The sequence below is a fragment of the Panthera uncia genome, chromosome C2, assembly GCF_023721935.1.
Source record: "Panthera uncia isolate 11264 chromosome C2, Puncia_PCG_1.0, whole genome shotgun sequence".
NCBI lineage: Eukaryota > Metazoa > Chordata > Mammalia > Carnivora > Felidae > Panthera > Panthera uncia.
The window spans coordinates 10,713,489-10,736,799 of record NC_064810.1 but is presented as its reverse complement, the minus strand read 5'-3'; the positions used below and the strand labels follow the sequence as shown (position 1 = coordinate 10,736,799).

The window sequence follows — 23,311 nt, the reverse complement described above, 5'->3', positions numbered from 1 at the left end:
AGTCTCTGGCACCTGCGAGGTCTTCCAACAAGAGCAGAGGGAGGAAAGGGAGGGGGTGGGGGGTGGCATACGGGACTTCGGCTGCAGGAACAGGACAGCCGGCATGGGTTACAGCTGACTCTCCACAGGATAGATTCGTAGGAAGAAAAACTCCAGTGGTGTTGCAATATTATTGTTCTGCCCAGCTGTGGATCCAGGAGTAGAAAATGCCACGTTTTCCCACCCCACACTAGGATGGAAAGGCCAGCATCCTTATCCTAAGGTTCAAGCTGTCTTCAAATACTCCCTGGAATGTTTATGTTTAGGGATCCCTGGGGAGAATGAGGCTGAAAAGGCAAGGGGTGTGGGGGCAGAAATGGGAGACACCCATGTCCCAAATGGACCCCCTGGCCCCAGGTCTAAGGCTCCTCAAGCCCTCCAGCTCAGACCCTTTTCCCTCTATTCTCCCTCCCTAGGGACTCAACCTAGCCAAAGACTTCAGCTCCTACCCATACAGGGACTCATAGGTTGATATTTGCATTCCACCCTCTAGACAAAATCCTTACCTTGTCCTGCTAACAAATATTTGTTAGGTGCTCTCTATGTGTCAGCCGCTATACCAGGGGCCAGGATCCAAGAGCAATTTGACCACATCCCTGCTCTCGGGAGCTTGCATTCTGCTGATGGTTCAAAGGCACCTCAAACCCATCATGTGCCGAAGGCTGACACTTAGAGAGCCAGGCACAGTTGCAGACATTTTATGTGTACAGGCACACCTTGTAGATATCGTGGTTTCGGTTCCAGACCATCAAAATAAAGTGAATATTGCAATAAAGCAAGTCAATGGATTTTTTGGTTTTCCAGTGCACACAAAAGTTATGTTTATACTACACTGGGGTCTCTTAAGTAAGCAATAGCATTGTGTCTTAAAAAAAAATGATGTATATACCGTCCTTAAAAATACTTTCATTTAGAAAATGCTAACCATCATCTTAGGTTTCAGCAAGATGCAATCAGCGAGCCCGTCACCGTAACAAATACCATGAAAAAGTTGGAAATATGGTGAGATTACCAAAATGTGACACAGAGACAGGAAGTGAAAAAATTGCCGTTGGAAAAATGGTGCCAATAGACTCGCTCGATGCCAGGTTGCCACAAACCTTCAATTTGTAAGAAACGCAATATGTGCAGAGCACAATAAAGTGAAGCACAATAAAATGAGATACGCCTGTATAAATATGTTTTATCTTCACAACAGCCCTGTGACCTAAAGCTATTACTTTCCTCGTTTTCAGACATGAAAACCGATAGAGAGGTTAAGGGACTCGCCTGATGTTGCAATGCTGCTGAGTGTGGGGCTGGGCTGGGGCTTGGCAGCCTGATTCTCGGTGCCCCACTCTCACTCCAAACATCCTGGCTTTTGCCCCAAACAAGAATTGTGACTTCCCTCTCACGCTGTCTCCCTAAATGTCATCAGTATCTATCCAATGACATAAAACAAAAGTCCAGGCATGCTGTTGACCCCCTCCTCATGCTCACCCTCCACATCCATCCGATCACCAAGCCTTGCCGATTACACTTTTGAAGTTGTTCTTCCAGAGGCAGAAAGGTCACCATGGTGCTTTTGGTCACCATTGCATCCCCAGTCCTCAGCACATATAATGACCACTCCACAGTGAGTGAATCAATGAACTCACACTCATGTTGGCCTGGGGGGATGCAATCCTCTACCTCTGGATGCATCTCTTTGGTCTGGATGGAGAATGAGCATTCCAGAAGCAAGTCATGACTGAGATGGAATAGCTTGTTAGATTTGGTAGATGGGAGCCAAAGCAGTTGATTTAGATAAACAAATAAACAAGCAAAGACATAAATGCAAAGATTCCAGCACCTGAGGTGGAGAGCACATTCACACAACCTGCTTCTGTTTCCTGTCTCTGCCATCAGAATACATGGCAAACTAGTTATTGAATACTTCCCACGTGGCAGATTTCCCCATGTTTTCCACATACATCATGAAATCCTTGCCACAACCCTATGTCTCAGGTATGATTATGTTACAGATGGGGAAACTAAGGCTCTGAGCATTCAGTTACTTGGTCAAGGTCACACAGCCATGAAGCAGCAGGACCTGGGTTTGGATCCAGGCAGTCTGGCTTGGGCTCCATATCCTTAGCCACCAAACTCTACTCCCCCCAAGCAGCCATCTTTGGTGAGACCTGCCCTGTCTGCAGCTTCCGAGGACGGCTCTTTCCTGAGGACTAAGTGTTTGCATTTCATGGCTACACTGTTGTGGATTCAAGATGGATTTCATATGAAAGATGAGTGTCAGTGTTGTTGGTCACTTGAACTCAGCATGTTTGTCCTCAGGACATTCCGGCTATGGGCTAGCCATCTTCCAAGTGGGCACGGAGAACCAGACAGCACTTGTGTCCAGAGAGACAAGATGGGGTGGGGAGAAGGGGGAGGCAGGGTCAGATGGTTCATGAGCAGAGCAGAGACAGATACATGTAGTCCCAGAGAAACCAAAAATGTCACATCTAGCTCCTCAGGAGCCCCAGATCCTATCCCAGGATCTAGGAGATAGTCTGGAATCCTGCAATAAATCCCTGTTTTTGCCTGTTCACTGCCATGATTACAAAATGGTGGCCAATGAGATAGGCAAAAATATAAAATATAGAGTATTGCAGAAAGCATTCAAATAACCCTAATCTTACAGCTGCAATCTGCCATGTGTATGTATGGGTGTGAGTCTGTATGGGGTATGTCTACTGAAATCAAGTGATAAGAAGTTGAAAGAAGATGCAATTAAAATACATTGAGGGAGAAACTTGAGAGCCACCCAGAAAACACAGAAGACCGTGTTACGAAATTAGATTCTGGGTTAAAGGTGTGGGCACAGAGCTTCCTTTGGACAGGACAAAGTCAAACTCCAGTATCCCAACTGGTATATCCAGCTTCTCAGGTAGAGTCATTCTGGACGTACCAAGCACCCACATCCAGGTCCTGTCTTCACTTCTCTACCAAGAACTTGAACCTGTAACTACTTCAAAATCCTGAATATTCCACTGCTAGATTCAGATGGCCTACAGCAGCAAATCTTCTTCTCTTGGTTGGGTAAGTAAGTTTGTAACCTGAAGAAAATGCACAGATCAGTATAGATGGTGAGCTGAACTAGGACCAGAGTATTGCTACTTTTTCTGTTTTAACATCTTGGAATTTGGAATGCATTCTGCAATCTGTGGCATCAATTTTAAATGGTGATATTATTACAAATCGAAGACATCTTAGATTGCATGAAATATGGCGTCCCTTTCATGGTAACAGCAGAAACAAGTGTTGAATCATCATTATAATCTATGTGTTACTTAGAGAACTTGAAACATTGAAGAAAATCGAACATATGAGAAAACCGAGCTTTTGGACTTGCAATTTGAATTTGAAACGTTTAAGAAATTACAATTAATTGAGTTTGTAGGAAGTCTTTGAATGTTGTATTATTGGGGAACAATCTAACCTCAAAGTACAATTGCTCAAAGATGACAGAAGTTTGTTCACTCTCATGTAACAGTCAAGTAGTAAGGGGTCCAAAGCTGTAAGGCAAGCAGCTTTGCTGTGTGAGGTCTGGGGAATGGATTCCTTTTCTCCTTTGGCTCTGCCATTGCCTGTGTTCTCTTCATCAGCATGGTTGATGTTTGCTCACCACCACATCCCAGGGAAGTGGGAAAGAAGTGGGTCCATGGCAAGTGTCTTAAGGGAGATGATCTGGTTGTAGTATATATCATATCTACTTGCATCCCATTGGTCCAGACTTAGTCACATGGCCACGGCTGTCTGCAAAATGTAGTCTATTGTTGGGTGGACATATGTCCAGCTAAAGCTCAGAGGTTTTAACTAAAGGCAAAGAGGGGAGCATTAATACTAGAAAACATTTGATAGTCATCCACCATGAATCTTAAGAAACTCCATTCCCTGGGTTTATGAAATTTTAATAATTACTTAAAGGCCTAGAAAAATTTTGCTTGTTAGTTTTATAAGTTTGCCACATCAGATGTTTGAAGTGTTTTAGAAAGCCTTATATTTTAATTTTAAATGCACTTAAAATGTTTCAGAGACTTAAATCATAAGCTTATAAATAGGGTTAATTACTTAGGACAACTTACTACTTAAATTTAGTTAATTCAACATTAATCAGAGAAAAAATGAAAGTGATTAATATTATTTCTATATAAAAATTACTAGACATAAATAAGGGTAGGAGTTGTGAATTAAACATAAAGCCTTTGGAAGAACCTAGGTTTTAAAATGTTACAACTTTTCAGATTGGCCTCTTTTACTTAGCAATATGCATTCAAATTTCTTTCATGTCTTTTCATGCCTTGATAGCTCATTTCTTTTCATTGCTGAATAATATTCCAGTCTTTGGATATACTATACTTTCTTTATCCACTCACCTGCTGAAGAGCATCTTGGTTGTGTCCGAGGTTTGGCCATTATGAGTAAAACTGCTACGAACATCCACATGCAGGTGAATGTGTGTGGACATAAGTCTTTAACTCCTTTGGGTAAATACCAAAGAGCACGATTGCTGGATCATACAGTAAGAGTATGTTGAGTTGTGTAAGAAATTGCCAAACTGTCCTTCAAAATGACTGTACCATTTTGCATTCCTATAGCATTAAATGAGAGTTCCGGTGGTTCTAAATCCTCACCAGCATTGTGTGTTGTCAGTGTTCTGGATTTCGACCATTCTAATAAATGTGTAGCATTACCTCATTGTTGTTTCAATTTGCATTTCCCTGATGATGTATGATGTGGAAAATCTTTTCATGTGCTTATTTGCCATGTGTATATCTTCTTTGATGAGGTATCTGTTAAAATCTTAACCCTGACCCCCCCCCTTTTTTTTGGTATCACCGAGTTTACCCAATATTGATAGAATACAAATTATATGCGACACACTGATTTTAGTATGACAGAATTTAACCTTTTTATTTAATTAATTTATTTATTTATACTGTTACTCTTTGCTTATCTCTTCTAAGCTATGATATGTTGCACCAACAGATCCCCTTTCCCCATAGCTTGTTACTATGTTCTTAAATAGATGACGTCTCTCCCTCAGACAAGGTGAAAAGAATTCCCATCCAGAAAAAAAATGTTAACCCAAATTCTGAGTTTTGACATAAGGTAACACCAGAAATAGGTTATGGGCAACTCTTAATCTTTTACCTGAAGAGTACTGCATGAAGTTACAGTGTTGACCAAAAGAAGACACAGTTTTCTCATTAAACCTTTGTTTTAATGGGTCTTGAAATTCAGGGACAGATTTTTGATCAAGTTGTTTCCATTAAAAAGTACTCATTAAAAAAAAACTAATAACGGAAAACTGCCACATTTACACACAAAACAAATGGTCCGCAGAACATTTTCCTTTCCTTCTGAAGGTTTTACGATGCATTGTTATCATTCACCAGTCTTTTACTATTAAAATTAAATGGATAATGGACATAAAGGGTTCTGAGACCATTATTTCACCACTGATTAAGACTGGGGTGGCAGGTATTGAGAATAATATTCATTCAGGCCTCTGAGCTTTCTGGGCAGACGTGGTGACCTTGCCAGTTCCAGCTGCCTTCTTGTCCACTGCTTTGATGACACCCACAGCAACCGTCTGTCTCCTGTCAGGAACAGCAAAATGGCCCCAAAGAGGCTAACCAGAGAAGCTCCCAACACACTAGGCTTGCCAGCAACCATATCAATGATGCCAGCATCACCAGATTTCAAGGACATGGAGCCACCTTCCAGCCTTTTTCCAGAACAACGATCAATCTTCTCCTTCAGCACAGCAAACTTGTAGGCAACGTGAGCCGTGTGACCATCCAGCACAGGTGCGTATCCAGAAATGATTTGGCCTGGATGGTTCAGGATAATCACCTGAGCTGTGAAGACAGCTGCTTCCATTGGTGGGTCATTTTTACTGACTCCAGCCACATTGCCATGACAAACATCTCTGGCAGATACGTTCTGGGCGTTGAAACCCACAATGTTCCCAGGAAGAGCCTCACTCAAAGCTTCGTGGTACATTTCAACAGGCTTTCCTTCAGCTGTAGCATTGATTGGATCCAAGGTGACCACCATGCCGGGTTTGAGAGCACCAGTTTCCACTTGGCCCACACGGACAGTACCAATACCACCAATTTTGTATATATCCTAGAGAGGCAGATGCAAGGGCTTGTCAGTTAGATGAATTGATGGCAGAATGCAATCCAGAACTTCAAGCAGTGTGGTTCCACTGGCAGTGTCATCTTTACAGGTGACTTACCATCCCCTTGAACCAAGGCATGTTAGCACATGACTCCAGCACATTGTCACCATTCCAACCAGAAGCTGACACAAACGCTACTGTGTTGGGTTTGTAGCCAATTAAAAAAAAAATTTTTTTAACATCTATTTATTTTTGAGAGACAGAGCACGGGTGGGGGAAGGACAGAGAGAGAGAGAAGGAGACGCAGAATCTGAAGCAGGCTGCAGGCTCTGAGCAAGCTGTCAGCACAGAGCCCGATGCGGGGCTTGAACCCACAAAGTGTGAGATCGTGACCTGAGCAGAAGTCGGACGCTCAACCGACTGAGCCGCCCGGGCGCCCCTGCCAGTTTTATTAATGTAGGTGCTGACTTCCTTAATGATTTCCTCGTATCTCTTCTGGCTATAGGGTGGCTCAGCGGAATCCACTTCGCTAACATCAACAATTAGTTGTTTCACACCTATGTGTAAGCCAGAAGGGCATACTCACGGGTTTGCCCTTTCTTGGAGACACCTGCTTCAAATTCACCAACACCAGCAGCAACAATCAGGACAGCACAGTCAGCCTGAGATGTGCCTATAATCACATTTTTTATACATGTATTTTATAAAGTCTCTGTGTGCTGAGACATCAGTGATGCCCACATAATACTTGCTGGTCTCGAATTTCCACAGGGAGCTATGAACGGTGATACCCCGTTCATGTTCAGCTTTCAGTTTCTCCAAGACCCAGGCATACATGAAGGAGCCCTTTCCCATCTCAGCAGGCTCCATCTCAAATTTTTCGAGAGTTCTTTTGTCAGTCCCACCACATCTGTAGATCAGATGACTGGCAGTGGCAGCCTTAAATCGACGTGTCCAATGACAATGACGTTGATACGAGCCGTTTCCTTTCCCACTTTGGTTCAGGTTTAGTGGTGGTTTTCACGACACCTGTGTTCTTGCGAAAAAGATTTTGGCCTATTTTTAAATCAGGTTGTTCTTTCTTTCATGGATTGTGCTTTTCGGGTTGTAACTACAAAGGCTACATCCTGTATCATTCCACTTACGTTACATTCTGGAAAAGGCAAAATCGTGAAGGTAGTTAAAAGACCAATGATTGCCAGAAGTTAGCGAGGACAGAAGGATGAATAAGTAGAGAACAAAAGATGTTTAGGGAAGTGAAAATACTCTGTATGATACTGTAACAGGTAATACCTGTCATTATACATTTGTCCAAACCCACAGAATATACAACCCCAGGAGTGAACTATATCCATGAAAACTACGGACTTGGGGTGATGATGTGTCAATGTGGGTTCATCAACGGTAACAAATGTACTACTCTGGTGTGGGACTTTGATCATGGGGGAGGCCATGCAAATGTGGGGGTAGGAGGGTTTATGGGCAACCTCACTACCTTCTGCTTAATTTTGCTGTGAACCTGAAACTACTCTAAAAAATATTTTAAAAAATAATATAACTTTGACAACTTGAGTAATAGTTAAAACAAGTAACTAGAGGCGACCCTCTGTACATCAAAGCCTTCTTCAGGTATTAAATATCTCGAGTGATACGCTTAAGAGCTTTTGGATGGGTTTCAGTTACAACCAAAACAGTCTTGAGGCAGACATAGTTTCTTCCCCAGCCGCATTGCATCATGCTGCTAACTTGAGTGTCACCGACCTCATAGCTACATTTTTAAACTTCATTTCACTCATGACAATCCTCCACGTATGAATGGGTGGAGGATATGCCTGTTGAGATGCCTGTCTAGCCTTCCCTTCGCTGGAAGCTATTTTTCCCTGCCTGTAACCCTCTAAACCTACAGGGCTCAGAGGTAGCTGCTGGCTGTCATAAAGATAAGATTTGACCTATTCTTTTTTTAAAAAATTAAAAAAAATATTTATTTTAGAGAGAGCAGGGGAGAGGGGCAGAGAGAGAGAGAGAATTACAAGCAGGTTCCATTCTCAGTGCAGGGCTCCAGGCAGGGCTTGATCCCACATCCCGGGCATCATGACCTGAGCCTAATTCAAGAGCCGGACGCCTAACTCACTGAGCTACTTAGGAGCCCCTTGGCCTACTCTTTAGACCTGGCCGATTGGCCCAAGGTGGACCACTAACCCAACCAAGGCTAATAAACATGGCAATGGAAGGAGAGCCTCAGATATCTCTGGGTGGGTTGAGGGATTACATGTAGACCAAGAAGCTAGGAATAGCCGTTGTCTACTGTGCAGACTGGAGAGCAGAGAAAAAGGGTCTTTTAAGACAAAGAGGAATAAAGCTTCTGGGCAGAAGGACAGAAATAAGAGATGGATAGCATTTTAATTATAGTCTGTTCCAGAGGCCCAGTCAGCTGCACATTGCCTTGAGTACTGTGATACATCTGGTGCGCTTATAATAATTCATCCCTCCCTTCTAAACAAACTACAGTCAGTTTGTATTACTTGTAACCAAAAGAATACTATCTAATATGTGTGAACACATATTAAACTCATTGTGTGAAGCAAATTTGTGGGTTTTGTTTTCAAAAGAAATAGCTGTTTGATTGTCTCAGTTGGAGGAACTTTACAGTGTAGACCTGACCTTTGGGTTATAAGTACAGGGACTAGTCCAAGGCATGTGTTGGTAAATCCATGAATCCAATTTACCTAAAGCTCAATTCTTAGCATAACTCTAGCCTGATAACCACTTGCAAAATACTCAACATTGAATATAAGAAAGTTACAGCCAATAAGCTACTTGTGACTTGTGTAGCATCTCCTTATACTTGGGAGTGTTTTATTGGAAGATACCTAAATTGCATTATATGGTCTATGGTAGAAACTGCTGGTTCACCATCCTCTTTCAGCTAAACCTACATTTCCCAGCCCTTCTTAGAAGGCAAGGCAAAGCTCTAGGATTAAGTTCCAACTCATGGAAGATAAGTAGAGGTGATGGGTAAAACTTCTGGAACATTCCTTAAAAGGAATGCCGCAAGACTTTTCTTCTCCCTTTCTTTCCTGCTTCTGGAATGTGAACATGGTGCTAGAAGCAGGAATGGCCATGCTAGACCGCAAGATGAAGCCATGTGTTATAAATGAATATAAATGGGTATAAATGGATAGTAACAAGCTGGAAAAAGCCTGGATCCCCAGCCCTACTTAAATTTAGATCTTTCCATGTAATAAACCATCTTATTTAAGTCAATGTTACTTTGATATTTATTTCAGTAGTTGAACCAATACCCCAACTATAACATAGCCTTTGCATGGAAAACCAAAAACGAATGACTGTTTCCTACAAGAGGAATTGTAGCCATCATTCAACAAATGTTTATCAAGTCACCAAGGTCTTAATGTGAACAGCTGAGCAGCCTTGGAAAAACTGTTTAGGCTGGTGAAGCAATCCAGCCCATGTGAGTTGATGCATGCCCAATGGAACACAGGGCATACAGCCCAGGGAAAGAAAGGTTCAGGATAGGCCAGAGAGCTGTCTTCGGACATAAGAATTCATGTGAAAGAGGGGATAGACTTGTTCTGTATGGACCTAAGGGGCTGAACTAAGGCCAACAGGTTTATGCAGGGCCTGAAGTGCTAAGATGTAAAGAGTTCTACGTTGACCCAGTTGTTGGCTTCAAGTAACATAAACAGACTCTACAGTCTTAGGCAAAAATGAAATTTATAGGAATAATATTTGGGGGAATCTCAGAATTGACCAGAGACTAGAGAACTGGTTAGGAACCAAGAGTACTTTGGAGTGCTGGTTAGCAAGAAGTATAACCACAGCCATTGAGAAGGAAGGGTCTGGTGAGCATGACGAGTGACCTCTAACTGTTCCTCATGTCACTGAGTCATTTACTCAGGACTCAAAATCATGAGAGAGAGTCTGATGGTTGTACATGGATCATTTTCCATTCGCTGGCTGAACTTGGTGGAATAGGGGAAAATCTGTCCCTGTTGACCCTGGCATGGAAGTTAGGCACCACCTCCAAGAGGAACCCAGATATGATCAAACAAATATCCAGTGCTACCTCTTTGACGCTTTCAAAGCCGATGAATCTGTGACCAGTGTCTCAGGATTGGGAGGGATTAGTCCATTCAGACAAGTTATCTCCTTTCCACCTTCCTCATATATGCTCATACGCTCTTTGCTGAATGATTCTGACAACGAAAAGCTCCCTTCCTTCTTGTTGTTAAGATGAAATAAAGGCTGAGAGTTTAGACTCTCTACCTGGTACTCAAGACCCTCCAACTCTGGTCTCACTTTTGTAGAGTTAAGTCCTGTGAGTCTTCTGCAGACACCTTTCCTCCTGTCAGACTTATTCACTCAATGTCACCATTTTCTGACCCCACCAAAACATCTTGTGTTTATTCTCTTTTCTCCTCCCATCTATCTAAATGTTATCCATTCTTCACATTCCAGCTCAAATCCCACATCCTACATGAAACATTCCCAGCCATCCCAGCCCGAAGTCATGTGTCTTTGGAAATTTTTGCCTCGACTCTTCATTAGGCAGTTAATCACCCCCCTTTTAGATGTTTTCTATTTCTTAGAATTGACACTTAAACCCCGTTAGACAATTTAGTTTTAAACATACTTATAGCTTCTCTCTCTGCGTAGATTACAATTTCTTAGAGACGTGGAGTATTTCTTATCCATCTTTGCATATCCTGTAAAACTTAAAATTCTTTCCATATGGACCTATTTTTTTTTTTTTTCTTAATTGACGGGAACACCAGAGGTGAGTGTGGTCTTCACCTCTTATTCAGGAATTTGGGGAAGGGAAGCAGGGTAAGAAGAGAGCAGAGATATATCAGAACAATGACCTAGAATGGCTTTCCTGAGTATAATAATGATGTGAATGATTTAGATTTTTGTAGCTTTTTTGAGGTTTAATTGATGCATAATAAATCACACATATTTGAAGTACATAATTTGGTAAGTTTTGACCTAGGTATACATGCACGATAATATTGCTCTAATCAAGATAATAAAAATATCCATCATCCCTAAACATTTCCTCATTCACCTTTATAATCCCTCTTCTTCACTTCTGCCTCAAGCAGCCACTGATTTGTTTTGTGTCACTGTAGTTTGAATTTTCTAGAATATCATATGAAAGGAATCACTTGGTATGGGTTCTTTTGCGGGGGAGGGGTCTGGCTTCTCTCATTCGGCCTAACTGAGGTTCGTCCATGTTGCTGAACGTGTGACTAGCTCTCTTCTTTTTACTGCTGAGTTGTATGAAAAGATGGCTGCGTTCAGGCTAGTCGAGCAAAGGTTGGCGTGAACCCCAGCGTGCCAAGGAGGGTTGTGAGCAGAGCATAGGGCTCAAGCTGAAATGTCATGAACCAGAGGATACTGTCAAGGAAGACTTAATTTTCAATACCGTAACCAGAAAAATTAACCACCTCCCAGAAGCAGAAAGGAATCTATTTGAACATGGATCAGTATATATTGCACTTAATGCTGCTCTCCGTGGTCTAATAGCAAATAGTCTTTTTTGACGCATCTTAAATGTGATACAGGCTCGTACAGCTGCTGGCTTACCGATGGTCAGTGATCACATTTTTGACTGTGCATGCACCTTACAAAGGTTTTGTAAATCTACCTTTGAATGCAGGTGATTTGAATTGTGAAACCTGTACCATAACACAGGGTGGACTGGTTGGTCTTGTTTTTGGTGGTCTATACCCTGTTTTCTTGGCTATACCTGTGAATGGTGGCCTAGCAGCCAGTTATGAGTCAGCCTTGCTACCAGAAAAAGGAAACATCTTAACTTGCTGGACTAGAATTTCTAAGCCTGCCTTTAGAAAGATGTTATTTCCCAATTTGCTCCAGACCCTGTTTGCAGCATACCTTGGATCTAGACAATATAAAGTAGTTATAAAGGCTCTTCAGGTACCTGAACCTGGCCTAGAAATTCAGTGATTGTTAAACAACTTTTTACACAAAAATAAAATTGTAATGTATGGATAAATGTCTAATGTATGAATAGAAAAAAAAAGAAATGAGGATGATAACAGGATGGTAACAGGATAACAGGATGAAACTCACCCATGGAAGTTTATATATATATATATATATATATATATATATATATATATATGTATATATATATATGCCAACTTATATAAAAGTTGGCTTTTATATAATTTCCTACATAAACTAATCATAATTAGTTAGGTATTACTTAATGCATTTAACGGATAAAGAACCTAAGACATAAAGAGATGAAAATGACTTGGCCAGGGGGTGCCTGGGTAGCTCAGTAGGTTAAGCACCCAACTCTTGATTTCAGCTCAGATCACGCTCCCAGGGTTTGTGGGGTTCGAGCCCTGCCTGCATCAGACTCCGCGTGGACAGTGCTGAGTCTGTTTGGGATTCTCTCTCTGCCCCTCCCCCACTTGTGAGCGTGTGAGCATGCTCTCTTTCTCTTAAAATAAGTAAACTTAAAAAAAGAGTTTAAAAAAGAAAATAACTTGGCCAGTGCCCTGTAAAGATAAAGGTTACACTTAGGTCTTCTGACTCTCAACCCATGGAAGCTCCAGTCTTTTTATAATGTAAACTCAGAAGGCAGATCCTATCACTTCCGCTGTATACAATTCCTTAGGGTTTTTAAATGTGGATCACAGTCAAGGACAGGGAATTATATAAAGTGTAATACCAGTAGGCAGAGATCATAGGAGACCATCCTAAAGGCCACTTACCACAGGCCCCTTCTCTTTGCCACGTGGCAGTGACACAAGTCTGGTAGGTTGGGGTTGTGATCAGAAGCTTCTGAAATATGGAATGAGGTGCCAAAGAGAGTGTTCCCAAGCCAATGACCTAATGGGAGACTTTGCCCTTCCCTCATGGAGAGAAAGTGAGATCTTAGTTCCTTTGTCCGTCATTGCACACTGGCAGCACCTTTTAAGTAGGAAGCACAGTCTGTGGGTGGGTGGCCCTCTTAAGCTTTTGACTCTTGGTTTGTGAGTTCAAGCCCTGCATCATCGGGCTCTGTGCTGACAGTGCGGAGCCTGCTTGGGATTTCTCTCTCCCTCTCTCTCTGCCCTCCCCTGCTCATGCTCTCTCTCTCTGTCTCTGTCAAGGAGGGTAGGAAGGAAGAAAGAGAGAAAGAAAGAGAGAAAGAAAGAAAGAAAGAAAGAAAGAAAGAAAGAAAGAAAGAAAAAGAAAGAAAGAAAGAAAGAAAGAAAGAAAGAGAAAGAAAGCAAGCAAGCAGGCACTAGAGTTGGGCCAAGTAGTTTTCTTCTGCCTTCAAGATGACACCAGAAACATGTTCATATGGGGGCGCCTGAGTGGCTCAGTCGGTTAACTGTCCGACTTCTGCTCAGGTCATGATCTCATGGTCCGTGAGTTCAAGCCCCGGATTGGGCTCTGTGCTGACAGCTCAGAGCCTGGAGCCTGTTTCAGGTTCTGTGTCTCCCTCTCTCTGACCCTCCCCCGTTCATGCTCTGTGTCTCTCTGTCTCAAAAATAAATAAAACATTAAAAAAAATTTTTTTAATAAATAAATAAATAAATAAATAAATAAATAAAACATGTTCATATGGAGTAGGCATCTCATTTATTTATTTATATTCACTTATCCTCCAATATTTACTCAGCATCTATCACATATCAGTCCCTCCGGTTGGCACTGCGGGCACAAGAGTTTCTTTTTTGAGAATTTACGTATTAATTGTTAAGGCCACAGGGTAGTGAAGAGATAGACACGGTGTTAGATCGGGCTCTCTAAGAAGCAGACACCAAGACGGGATTAGACAGGTAAGAGATTTCTTGGAGGAAATGCCTGTGAAGGACAAAGGGAGGGAAGCAGAGAAGGCTGGGGGAAGACATCGCAGGTCTGACATCTGTGCAGGAAAGCGGGAAGGCCAGAGGGGAGAGGACTGTCGTACAATTCCAAGAAGGGTTTGTTCAGGTCACTGCGAAGTCTTTGAGCCCAAGTCACCTATCAGAGGAGTACTGTGTATAATAGAAATGAACCTGGGAGCAGCCGGAGGGACATGTGGCCTCAGAACTAATAGAGCAATGGATCCCGAGGGACAGCAGCTGGGGATCTCAGCAGTATCTTTTCGCTTCTGTCCTGTGCATGCTGTAACGCGGTGTGGTTCATGTGATGATGGAGTAAGCATAGGTGCTAAAAAGAGCACAGATGAGGTGCACCTGATCCAGACTTTCCAGACATGTGCATTCCACTCTGCACATGTACCTATACGCACCCGTCTATGCGTACAAGATGTTCCCAGTGTTATTATTGGTTAAAGCCACCCACGAAGGAAACAACCATGTCTGTCAACCCAACGGATACACAGCGGTTTAGCTGGACAATAGAGTAGTTTCAGCGATGAAAATAAATGAGCCACAGCTACACTCAGCAACTTGGGGAAGGGCCTGGAGTGTGTTCCAGGCAGAAGACAAAGGACAGAAGGGGAAGTGTGTACAGGGCTCAGGGGTTGCAAACACCATGGAGCGACACTGAGGAGTGGCGAGAGGGATGGAGGTAGGTGTGTGTAGGTCGGGGTGGGCTACTGCAGAAGGAAGGGCCTTGTAACCAACTCCCTGTTGAGAGTTTGGACTTTACCTTCGGTGCAAAGGAAAAGCCACTGAAGTATTTAAGCTGCGGAGAAACTGAATCAGATGTACGTTTTCAGAAAGATCCTACGGCCTCAGCGTGGGGATATACCTCACAGTACCCAGATGGGTGGCAGTGAGGTGGGCAAAGAAAGGGTTCCTGGTTCTAGAGTGTTGCCTGTGGCACTTGTCCAGGGCTTGCAGCTGTTGGCTTCCAGCTGGAGTCAAATTTAATAGCACCGATTCCCAGGCTTGAAGGTGATCTTCCTGTCAGACCAAAGGCCCTCCTTTCTGCATGTAGGGCCTTTGCCTTAATCACTGAATCATTGGGGCGCCTGGGTGGTGCAGTCGGTTAAGCGGCCGACTTCGGCTCAGGTCACGATCTCGCGGTCCGTGAGTTCGAGCCCCGCGTCGGGCTCTGGGCTGACGGCTCGGAGCCTGGAGCCTGCTTCCGATTCTGTGTCTCCCTCTCTCTCTGCCCCTCCCCCGTTCATGCTCTGTCTCTCTCTGTCCCAAAAATAAATAAAAAACGTTGAAAAAAAAAATTAAAAAAAAAAATCACTGAATCATTAACAAAGGAGGAGATTCTCCTACCTGGCTGCTCTCTAATGTCAACCAGGCATATTATGGATTGAAGATAAAGTGTCATCCTTGGTCCCAAAGGCCCTCTCATTTAGATGCTGAACATTTTGGGGGCAGAGGAAGAAAGAAAAAAAAAAAAGAATTTGTAAATAACTGATCACTGCAAAAGCTAACCCCTTAGGAATTCCCTTTCAGGAATCATTTAATGATAGCACTATACGTAATGATTCTTTAATTACTAAAATGACTTGTTCCATTTGCAATATTATAGAGGAGCACTGGGTTAACATGGTTGTTTAATATTTTCTTAGTAATTATGTATTTAGTATTAAGTTGTGGACTTCTTTATTCAAGTTGGGAGCTAAATTCCCAAGATATTTCCTGCATATTCTCTTCAGGTCTTGGTAACCCTAGGCTGAAAGTTCAAGATGATTTATTGTAGGAGGTATCATCGGATAGCTCCCAATTATCTTGTAATTTTAATTGCGCGTAGGATTTTTTTTTTTCTTTTGGCAGCATAGATAGCTGCTGTTATTGTTGCCATTAAGTTTGTTTTTTTTTTAATATGGGCAATTTGAAAAAAAAATAGAGATTATCTAATACTAAAATATTACATCCTGACTTGGTACGCTCTAAAGTATAAAATCTTCCTGATAGCTGCTTTTGAGGGGTTTGACTTCCTCCCAGACAATTTCTCCATCGCAAAAGATCATTTCCTTCCCGAATATGTTGTCTTTTGGAATCCCCTCTGCCTCCCACACGCTCGTACCCGCCCGTCATCTGCCTTAGTAAAAGGAAAGTCCAAAGAAGTTCGGATCAGATCAAGGACACAATTCTGTTTTGACCCTGAGTCAATGGGAGGGCTGCATTAATAACTCTTGGATATAATTTAATGCCGATGGGCTTTGCTCCTTTTATCAAATCTGTGCAAGCCTTTCTTCTTATACTTAGGGCATTCTCCCCCACACGAATCAACAGAGCCCTAGCAGCACCGGCGAGATGATCCTCGCAGAGGGCTGGACTTTGAGATGATACTTGTATATTGATCTTCTTACCAGGAAGTGTTGACTAGCGTTGTCATGACACCCAGTTTTCAACATTCTTTGGGCGGCCAGATCATTCAGGTGGTGGATCCTCACAGGCTTTAGGACTATCACTTTCTTTCTTTGGGTTAAAGCCCTGAGTAGGGAGACTATTTAGAGCAATGAAAGATACCCTGTCAGTTTTTCAGAAGATTATAATCTCGCTGTGAAGGTTTATGAAGCTAAGACACCCTGAGACAAAAATACTAATACATTGAATTGTAATAGAAGTTTCATGAATTAGGAGCTGAGGAAATACCACATGGAGGCGGGACCAGAACCAAGGAAAGTCAGTCCAGAATGTCTATTGAAGAGAAACCTGGGATCCATTGTTGCCTCACCGGCTACCCGGCAAGTATCCAATCAGTCACCAACTCCTACAGATTCTATCCCCTCACACCCCTTCCCTCAACTTCTGCCAGCCCCCATCCCCTCTTCGGCCTGTGCCACGCCCTCTGAGCTTGACACAGCTCCTGCACTTGCCCCCTCTGAATCCATTAGGGTCTGATTACCTTCTGCCTGTTCATGTCCAGCCTTAAAACTGCTCTTTGCTGAGCAGGCCCGGCTTGCACATGTCTTGGGCCTCACCCTGAGCCCCTAGTTTATTTTGCCGGGTGCTCCCGCTCGCTTTATACAGCGCCTCCCCTGGGGAAGCCTCGTCCCCTGAAGACCCCTTCAGATGCTTCCTCGTCCCCCTGCACGTCTTCAGCTCACAGCCTTTGTTCCTTTTACTGAATCTAAACTCCTTCCAGGTGCGTTCCGGATTTGGCACTTGCGGAGCAAGAACAGAGCTGTTTCACACCTCCGACATTATCGACATTTAACATTAACGTCCCTCAACATCGGCTGAAGACATTGTAACAACGTCAGAAGAAAAACTAAGCTCTTCCCTAAGTGAAGATGCAGCAAGGATTTTGTTTTTTTAAAGTTCAAAAATATAGTATTTCTTCCTAAAAGAGATCTCACTTTTTTTTTTTTTTTTTTTTGCAGGGGAGGGGAGGCAGAGGAGAAAGTGAGGAAACATTCCATTGAGGCAACCTTTGCTTCACTTTTTTTTTCTTATAAAGTGGAGCCCAAATCTGAGCCGTCTCCCCCACCTAAAAACTTTCTTGATCAAAATTAGAAGAATGATTAGGAAATTAGTGAATCAAAAGAGCTCCAAAAATGCCTGACCTAATAACATATGTATGTTGCGCAAAGTGTTTCACGCCGGAGGGCACTCTGCCAATGTCATGTGGGAGATGACCCTATAACGGTCTACAAGGGTGGGTGACGGTGTGTGCAAGGGGGTTTGGAACTACCAGAGTTCAGGAGAGCCTGGGTGGCTCAGTCTGTTGGGCGACCCACTTGGGCTCAGGTCATGATCTTGTGCCTCGTGAGTTCGAGCCCCGCATGGGGCTCTGTGCTGACAGCTCAGAACCTGGAGCCTGCTTTGGATCCTGTGTCTCCCTCTCTCTGCTCCTCCCCCTCCTTGCTTGCTTCCTGTCTCTCAAAAATAAACATTTTTTTCTTTTTAAAGAAACGCCAGTGAGTTCACTAGTAAGACATTAAACACAAAATAAGTTTGAAATGTGACTTGGGTCTGGGCCATCAGCTGAGGAACAAATATGGATGCTGAGCCGTCAGGCAGAGAAATGGCGGTGTCCTTTCCTCAGGGAGAAGATGATAGGCTGAGGAGAGTGATGACTGACAGCTTAAAATATGACTTGGCTGGACTGTGGGATTATTTTCTCCATTAATTGAACACATGCACATTTCTTCACTTTTTGAGAGTTGCCTTTAGGTGAAGGAGGCCTGTCTTTGACATATCTTTGAGAATTAACGACCTTGTGTGAGCTCAAGGTAAAGACTTATTATACAGTAATATAAAATAAGAAGGTAAAAAAAATGATTAAACTGCCCCAGGGCATATGCTGAAGTTACTTTGTAGAAATAGGGTTGGATTTCAACTTCTGTCCTTATTTCTTCTTTTCTATTGTCTCTCATAAAGCCTTACTTGAAGATGAATCAAGATGTCTGGTTAACCAAATCTTAAATCCATACCATATACAATGTTTGGGAGATGCTATGTGGCGGAATAATTTTTTTCTTGTATAACTGAAGTTTTGGATTCTTTCACTAATATCACTCACCTCATTGCCCCTTTCTCCCAGCTCCTGGCTATTAGAATCTCTGCTTCTAGGAGTTCGACTATTTCAGATGCCTCATGTAAGTGATACGTAGCATTTGCCTTTTTGTGTCCGTATTTGTCCTTCAGTTTCACCCGCGTTATCTCAAATGGCAAGATTTCCTTCTTTTTTAAGTCTGACTACTATTCCATTGTACCCCATTTTCTTTATCTGCCCACAGACATTTAGGTTACTTTGATGGCTCAGTCAATGCGAATAATGCTGCAATGAACATAGGAGTACAGGTATCTCTTCAAGGTCTGATTTCAATTCCTTTATTTATTAAAAAAATTTTTTTTAATGTTTATTTATTTTGGAGAGAGAGAGAGAGAGAGAGCGCAAATGGCGGGAGGGACAGAGAGAGAGGGAGACAGAATTTGAAGCAGGTTCCAGGCTCTGAGCTGTCAGCACAGAGCCCAACGCAGGGCTCGAATCCACGGACTGGACTGTGAGATCATGACCTGAGCCAAAGTTGGACATTCACCCGACTGAGCCACCCAGGCGGCTCTCAATTCCTTTATATATGAAACCAGAAGAGGGATTGCTGGATCATATGGGAGTTCTGTCTTTGATTTCTTGAGGAGTCTCCATACTGTTTTCCATAGTGGCTGCACCAATTTATATCCCCACCAACAACGTAGAAGGGTTTCCTTTTTTCCACATCCTCGCCAACACCTGATAACTCCTGACACCATTCTAACAGGTGTGAGGTGATAGGTCATTGTAGTTTTGATCTGCATTTCCCAGATGATTAGTGATATTGAGTACATTTTCACATACCTGGTGGTCCTCCTTTCTTTGCCCATTTTTAAACCAGGTAATCATTTTTGTTTGTTGCTGTTTTTGTTATTGACTTGTATGAGCTCCTTATATGTTTTGGATATTAACCCCTTATCAGACATATAGTTTGCAAATATTTTCTCCCAATCTGTAGGTTGCCTTATCATTCTGTTGATTATTTCCTTCGCTGTGCAGAAGCTTTACAGTATCATGTAGTCCCATTTGTCTATTTTGCATTTGTTGCCCGTGCTCTTGGTGTCATGCAAAATATCGTTACCAGGGCCAACATCAAGAAGTTTTTTTCAAAGAGTTTTATGGTTGCAGGTCTCATATTTAAGACTTTAGTCTATCTTGAGTTGATTTTTGAGTGTGGTGTAAGATAAGGGTCTGATTTCATTCTTTTGCATGTAGATATCCAATTTTCCCAAAGCCATATATTAAAAAGACTGTCTTGGGGCGCCTGGATGGCTCAGTCAGTTAAGTGTCCGACTTTGGATTACAGCTCAGGTCATGATCTCACGGGTTCATGGGCTCAAGCCTCGTGTTGGGCTCTGTGCTGACAGTGTGGAGCCTGCTTGGGATTCTCTCATTCTCTCTCTCTCTGCCTGTCCCCCTCTCATGCTCTCTGTCTCAAGATAAACTTAAAAATAAAATAAAATAAAATAAAATGACTGTCTTTTTTCCATTGTGTATTCTTAGGTCCTTGTCAAAATCAGATGACCATTGGTTGACCATATATGTGTGTTTATTTCTGGGTTCTCTATTCTGTTTGGTCTATATGTCTGTTTTTATGCCAGTACCCTACTGTTTTAATTACTATAGCTTTGTAACATAGTTAGAAATTAGGATGTATGATGCCTTCCACCTTTGTTCTTCTTGTTCAGATTTGCTTTCACTATTCTCTTGTGGTTCCATATGAATTTAAAATTTTTTTTCCCATTTCTCTAAAAATTGTCATTGGGCTTTGCTAGGGATTGCACTAAATCTGTAAATCACTTTGGGTAGTCTGGGCTTTTTAACATTACTTCTTCTAATCCATGAACATGGATATCTTTTCATCTGTGACTGCTTCAATTTCTTTCATCAGTGTTTTATAGTTTTAGCGTACAGATTTTTTTATCTTCTTGGTTAAGCTTATTCCTAAGTACCAGAGTAATTTTAATACATTAACTACTACAGTGATATTTTATAACTCTAAATGCTGACTTACATACATAGTACAAAACTCAAAGAATCTTTTGGTGAATTTAAATTTGTACTTATAACAGGAAGACACTAAATTTGCATCAGCTTTCCTTGGGATTTTATCATTTTATAATGAACCCATGAGCATTCTGGTGCTGTGCTTTAAAAAAGAAGAAGTTGAAGGGGGCAAATCAGGGCAGCTGCCCTTCCTCTTCTTCTCCGAAGAAATGGAGTGAGCCTGTGGGCAGCCACCAGATCGGGAAGGCTGGGGGTGCTGTGTTGAGGCATTAAGTAATCAGGCTAATTTCCTTATGCCAATTGACTCCCCTCACTCATCCCTGGGTATTAGCTAGGAAAAACTATGGAGCTTCCAAGAGGAAATACTGAAAGTTGAAGTCAACTGGTGGTAGTGCCCTGGCCTTTGGTTTGGCCTATTACTTTGGGGTCTGTGTTTTCTCATTCCCAAAATGGGATATGTGGCTGATAACAGGAGGGACACCTGAAGTAGGGACCATCTTGGAACACCTGTATCTCACTTCTAGAGGTTCAAAAATTCTTTGCTTTCTTCTGTAATTTATTTATAATATTCTTTTTTTTTTTTAACCAAAAGTGAAATTAGTCAGCACTAACCAGGTGATTTGTATTAATGCCTGTGTAGTTTTTCTTTGGAAGAATACAGATTGTGGAGAAGCGCAAGAATAGAAAATGTTAAAACCCAAATATCACAGAGTAGGCGTGTTCAAATCATCTTTATCTTTGGTGGGAGCTGGGAGGTAAGCTACGGGAAATACTAAGGAAGGTCTCTGGATAAGGTGACAAAGGGACTCTAAGTTTACATGGGAATACCTGGTAAATAATATTATTATTAGCACCTTAGTCTGTGTGGTAGGAGACAGGCAAAGGCTGGACTAAGTATGGGCTCAGCCTTCCTATGTGGATCCAAATTTTCTCTATTACTGTTTGACCTGGGCCTAGTTACATAACCTTTGCGTGCCTGTATCTTTGAATCCCTAAAGTGGGAGTTAATAATAGTATGTGCCTCATAAAGCAAGAATTTTTGGAGAGGCATGTAAAAACCTTAGCGTGGTGCCTGACACACAGTAAGTGCTCAGTAAGTTTTACCTCGTATCATTAAAGCACTTTGAAGGCAAACATTTCACCTATAGGCCCTTTTAATGGGACAAGCATGGGCAGGGGCGACAATGGCCACACGCTCAGTCTCTAAGGAGTGGCGCTGGAGAAAACGCACTTTATACAACGCCTGCCAGGGAAAGTACAGCCAATGGTTGGAGGGAAAGGTGAGCCCTGCGTGCCTGTTTTGGGGGTAAAGGGAATGCACCACGAGACTCTCCTCCCTCCAGAGCACGCTCAGGCTCCCAGACGGTTACTAAACGGCTTTCCAAGTTCTCAGCTGGTCCTCTAAATGAACACTGAGCAAACATTTAAAGAATATCGGTTTGAGCCAAAGTATTAGTCTGCCCTTGGCAACAACACGTGGGTCAGACCGGGCTCACACAACAACAGATGCCTGTGTCGCGCCTCACTTTGTCTGTGCAGGCATCGTTGTCAGCGGTTTACGTGCATCAGCTCACTCAAAGGCATCGCGGTCCTGGGAAGTAGGTGCCCTTCACATCCCCTTTCCGCAGCAGCCTGCCAAGGTCAGGCTGCCGGCGAGGAAGGGGCCTGACCCGACCCCGCGCGCAGCGGCTCACAGTCTGCGCCTTGCGCCCACCTCGCAGGGGAAGGGACCTGGGAATCCGCGCCTGCAGCCGCGTGAGGTCGGCTGTGGGCAGGGGGCGCGAGGGGCAGGGTGCACCAAGCATTCCCTGCGCGCAGAACCGTAGTCCTTGGCCGGAACGTTCTGGAACTCCCCTGCGCAACCAGAGGCGGGGAGAGCCCAGGTCCAGCCGCGACCCCGCCCGGAGCAGCGTGGACGCCTAAAAGGTCCCCCGCGCCGAGAAGTCGCGGGAGAGGGGCGCGCGCACGGACGAGACCGCACTGTTTAGCGCACGCGCACACGAGGGCGCACGCTCGCCCGCCGCCCAGGATGAGACGGAAGGCATGGAAAGTTCCAGCTGGTTCGAGAACCGTAGGTAGCTGGAACGGCGGCGGCAGGGTCGGAGGCGGAGTGCGGCCCGTACTGGCCCCTCCTGGCTGGGCTCGCGGAGCCGCCCCCACGCGGGGGCTACGGGGCCGGAGGGTCCCGGCGGGGATGGCGAGCCTGGGGGGGAAAGAGACTGTCGAGGGGGCGCGGCGCGGCCGCCTTAAGGAGGGGGCGGGGCGGGCGTGCGAGGGGGGGCGGGGCGCGCCGAGGGGGCGTGGCGGGCCGTCTGCGCAGCTGCCAGAGCCTTAAAGCCCGGGCTCGCGCGGCCGGAGCGTGCTTTCGCCGCCCGGGAGTCTTCCGGCCCAGCAGTCCGTCAGGCCCCCGCGGTTCCCTCCCCTCCTGCGTCCCGTGAACCGGCTCGGTCCGGAGCCGCGCGCGGAGCGTTCGGGCATGCCCCGCTACGAGCTGGCTTTGATCCTGAAAGCCATGCAGCGGGTAAGTGACCTTCCCCCCCCCCCCCAGAGCCCCCCCCTCCCCGCGGGGGCGCCCCCCCCCCCACCCCCAGCCGCTAGGCCGTCGCCCCCCGCCCTCCCCGCGCGGGCGGGGGGAGGCCGGGGCCGCGGGCGGGCTGCGGGCGGCGGGCGTCCGCGCTG

The 23,311-nt window shown here is 44.1% G+C and overlaps 2 protein-coding genes and 2 pseudogenes across 3 annotated transcripts in view; 3 read left to right on the top strand and 1 right to left on the bottom strand.

Annotated features, from left to right (window-relative positions):
• Positions 1–5,501: 5,501 nt before the first annotated feature.
• Positions 5,502–7,090, bottom strand: LOC125920763 (elongation factor 1-alpha 1-like; annotated as a pseudogene).
• A 2,193-nt stretch (positions 7,091–9,283) lies between these two features.
• Positions 9,284–12,184, top strand: LOC125921497 (transmembrane protein 126A-like; annotated as a pseudogene).
• A 10,356-nt stretch (positions 12,185–22,540) lies between these two features.
• Positions 22,541–23,311, top strand: part of MRPS6 (mitochondrial ribosomal protein S6) — a 67,442-nt gene continuing 66,671 nt past the window's right edge. The window contains exon 1 of one of the 2 annotated variants that reach the window (XM_049627914.1): positions 22,541–22,703. In XM_049627914.1, coding sequence (XP_049483871.1) covers positions 22,662–22,703 — 42 coding nt within the window. In that variant the 5' untranslated portion in view covers positions 22,541–22,661. Of the gene's footprint in view, positions 22,704–23,070; positions 23,154–23,311 lie in introns of those variants that run through there. The other variant, XM_049627913.1, reaches the window with a different exon arrangement.
• The window catches only part of SLC5A3 (solute carrier family 5 member 3), a 48,832-nt gene continuing 48,586 nt past the window's right edge, over positions 23,066–23,311 (top strand). The window contains exon 1 of the mRNA XM_049627911.1: positions 23,066–23,153. The gene's annotated coding sequence lies outside the window, so the exon portion shown is untranslated. The remainder of the gene's footprint in view (positions 23,154–23,311) is intronic.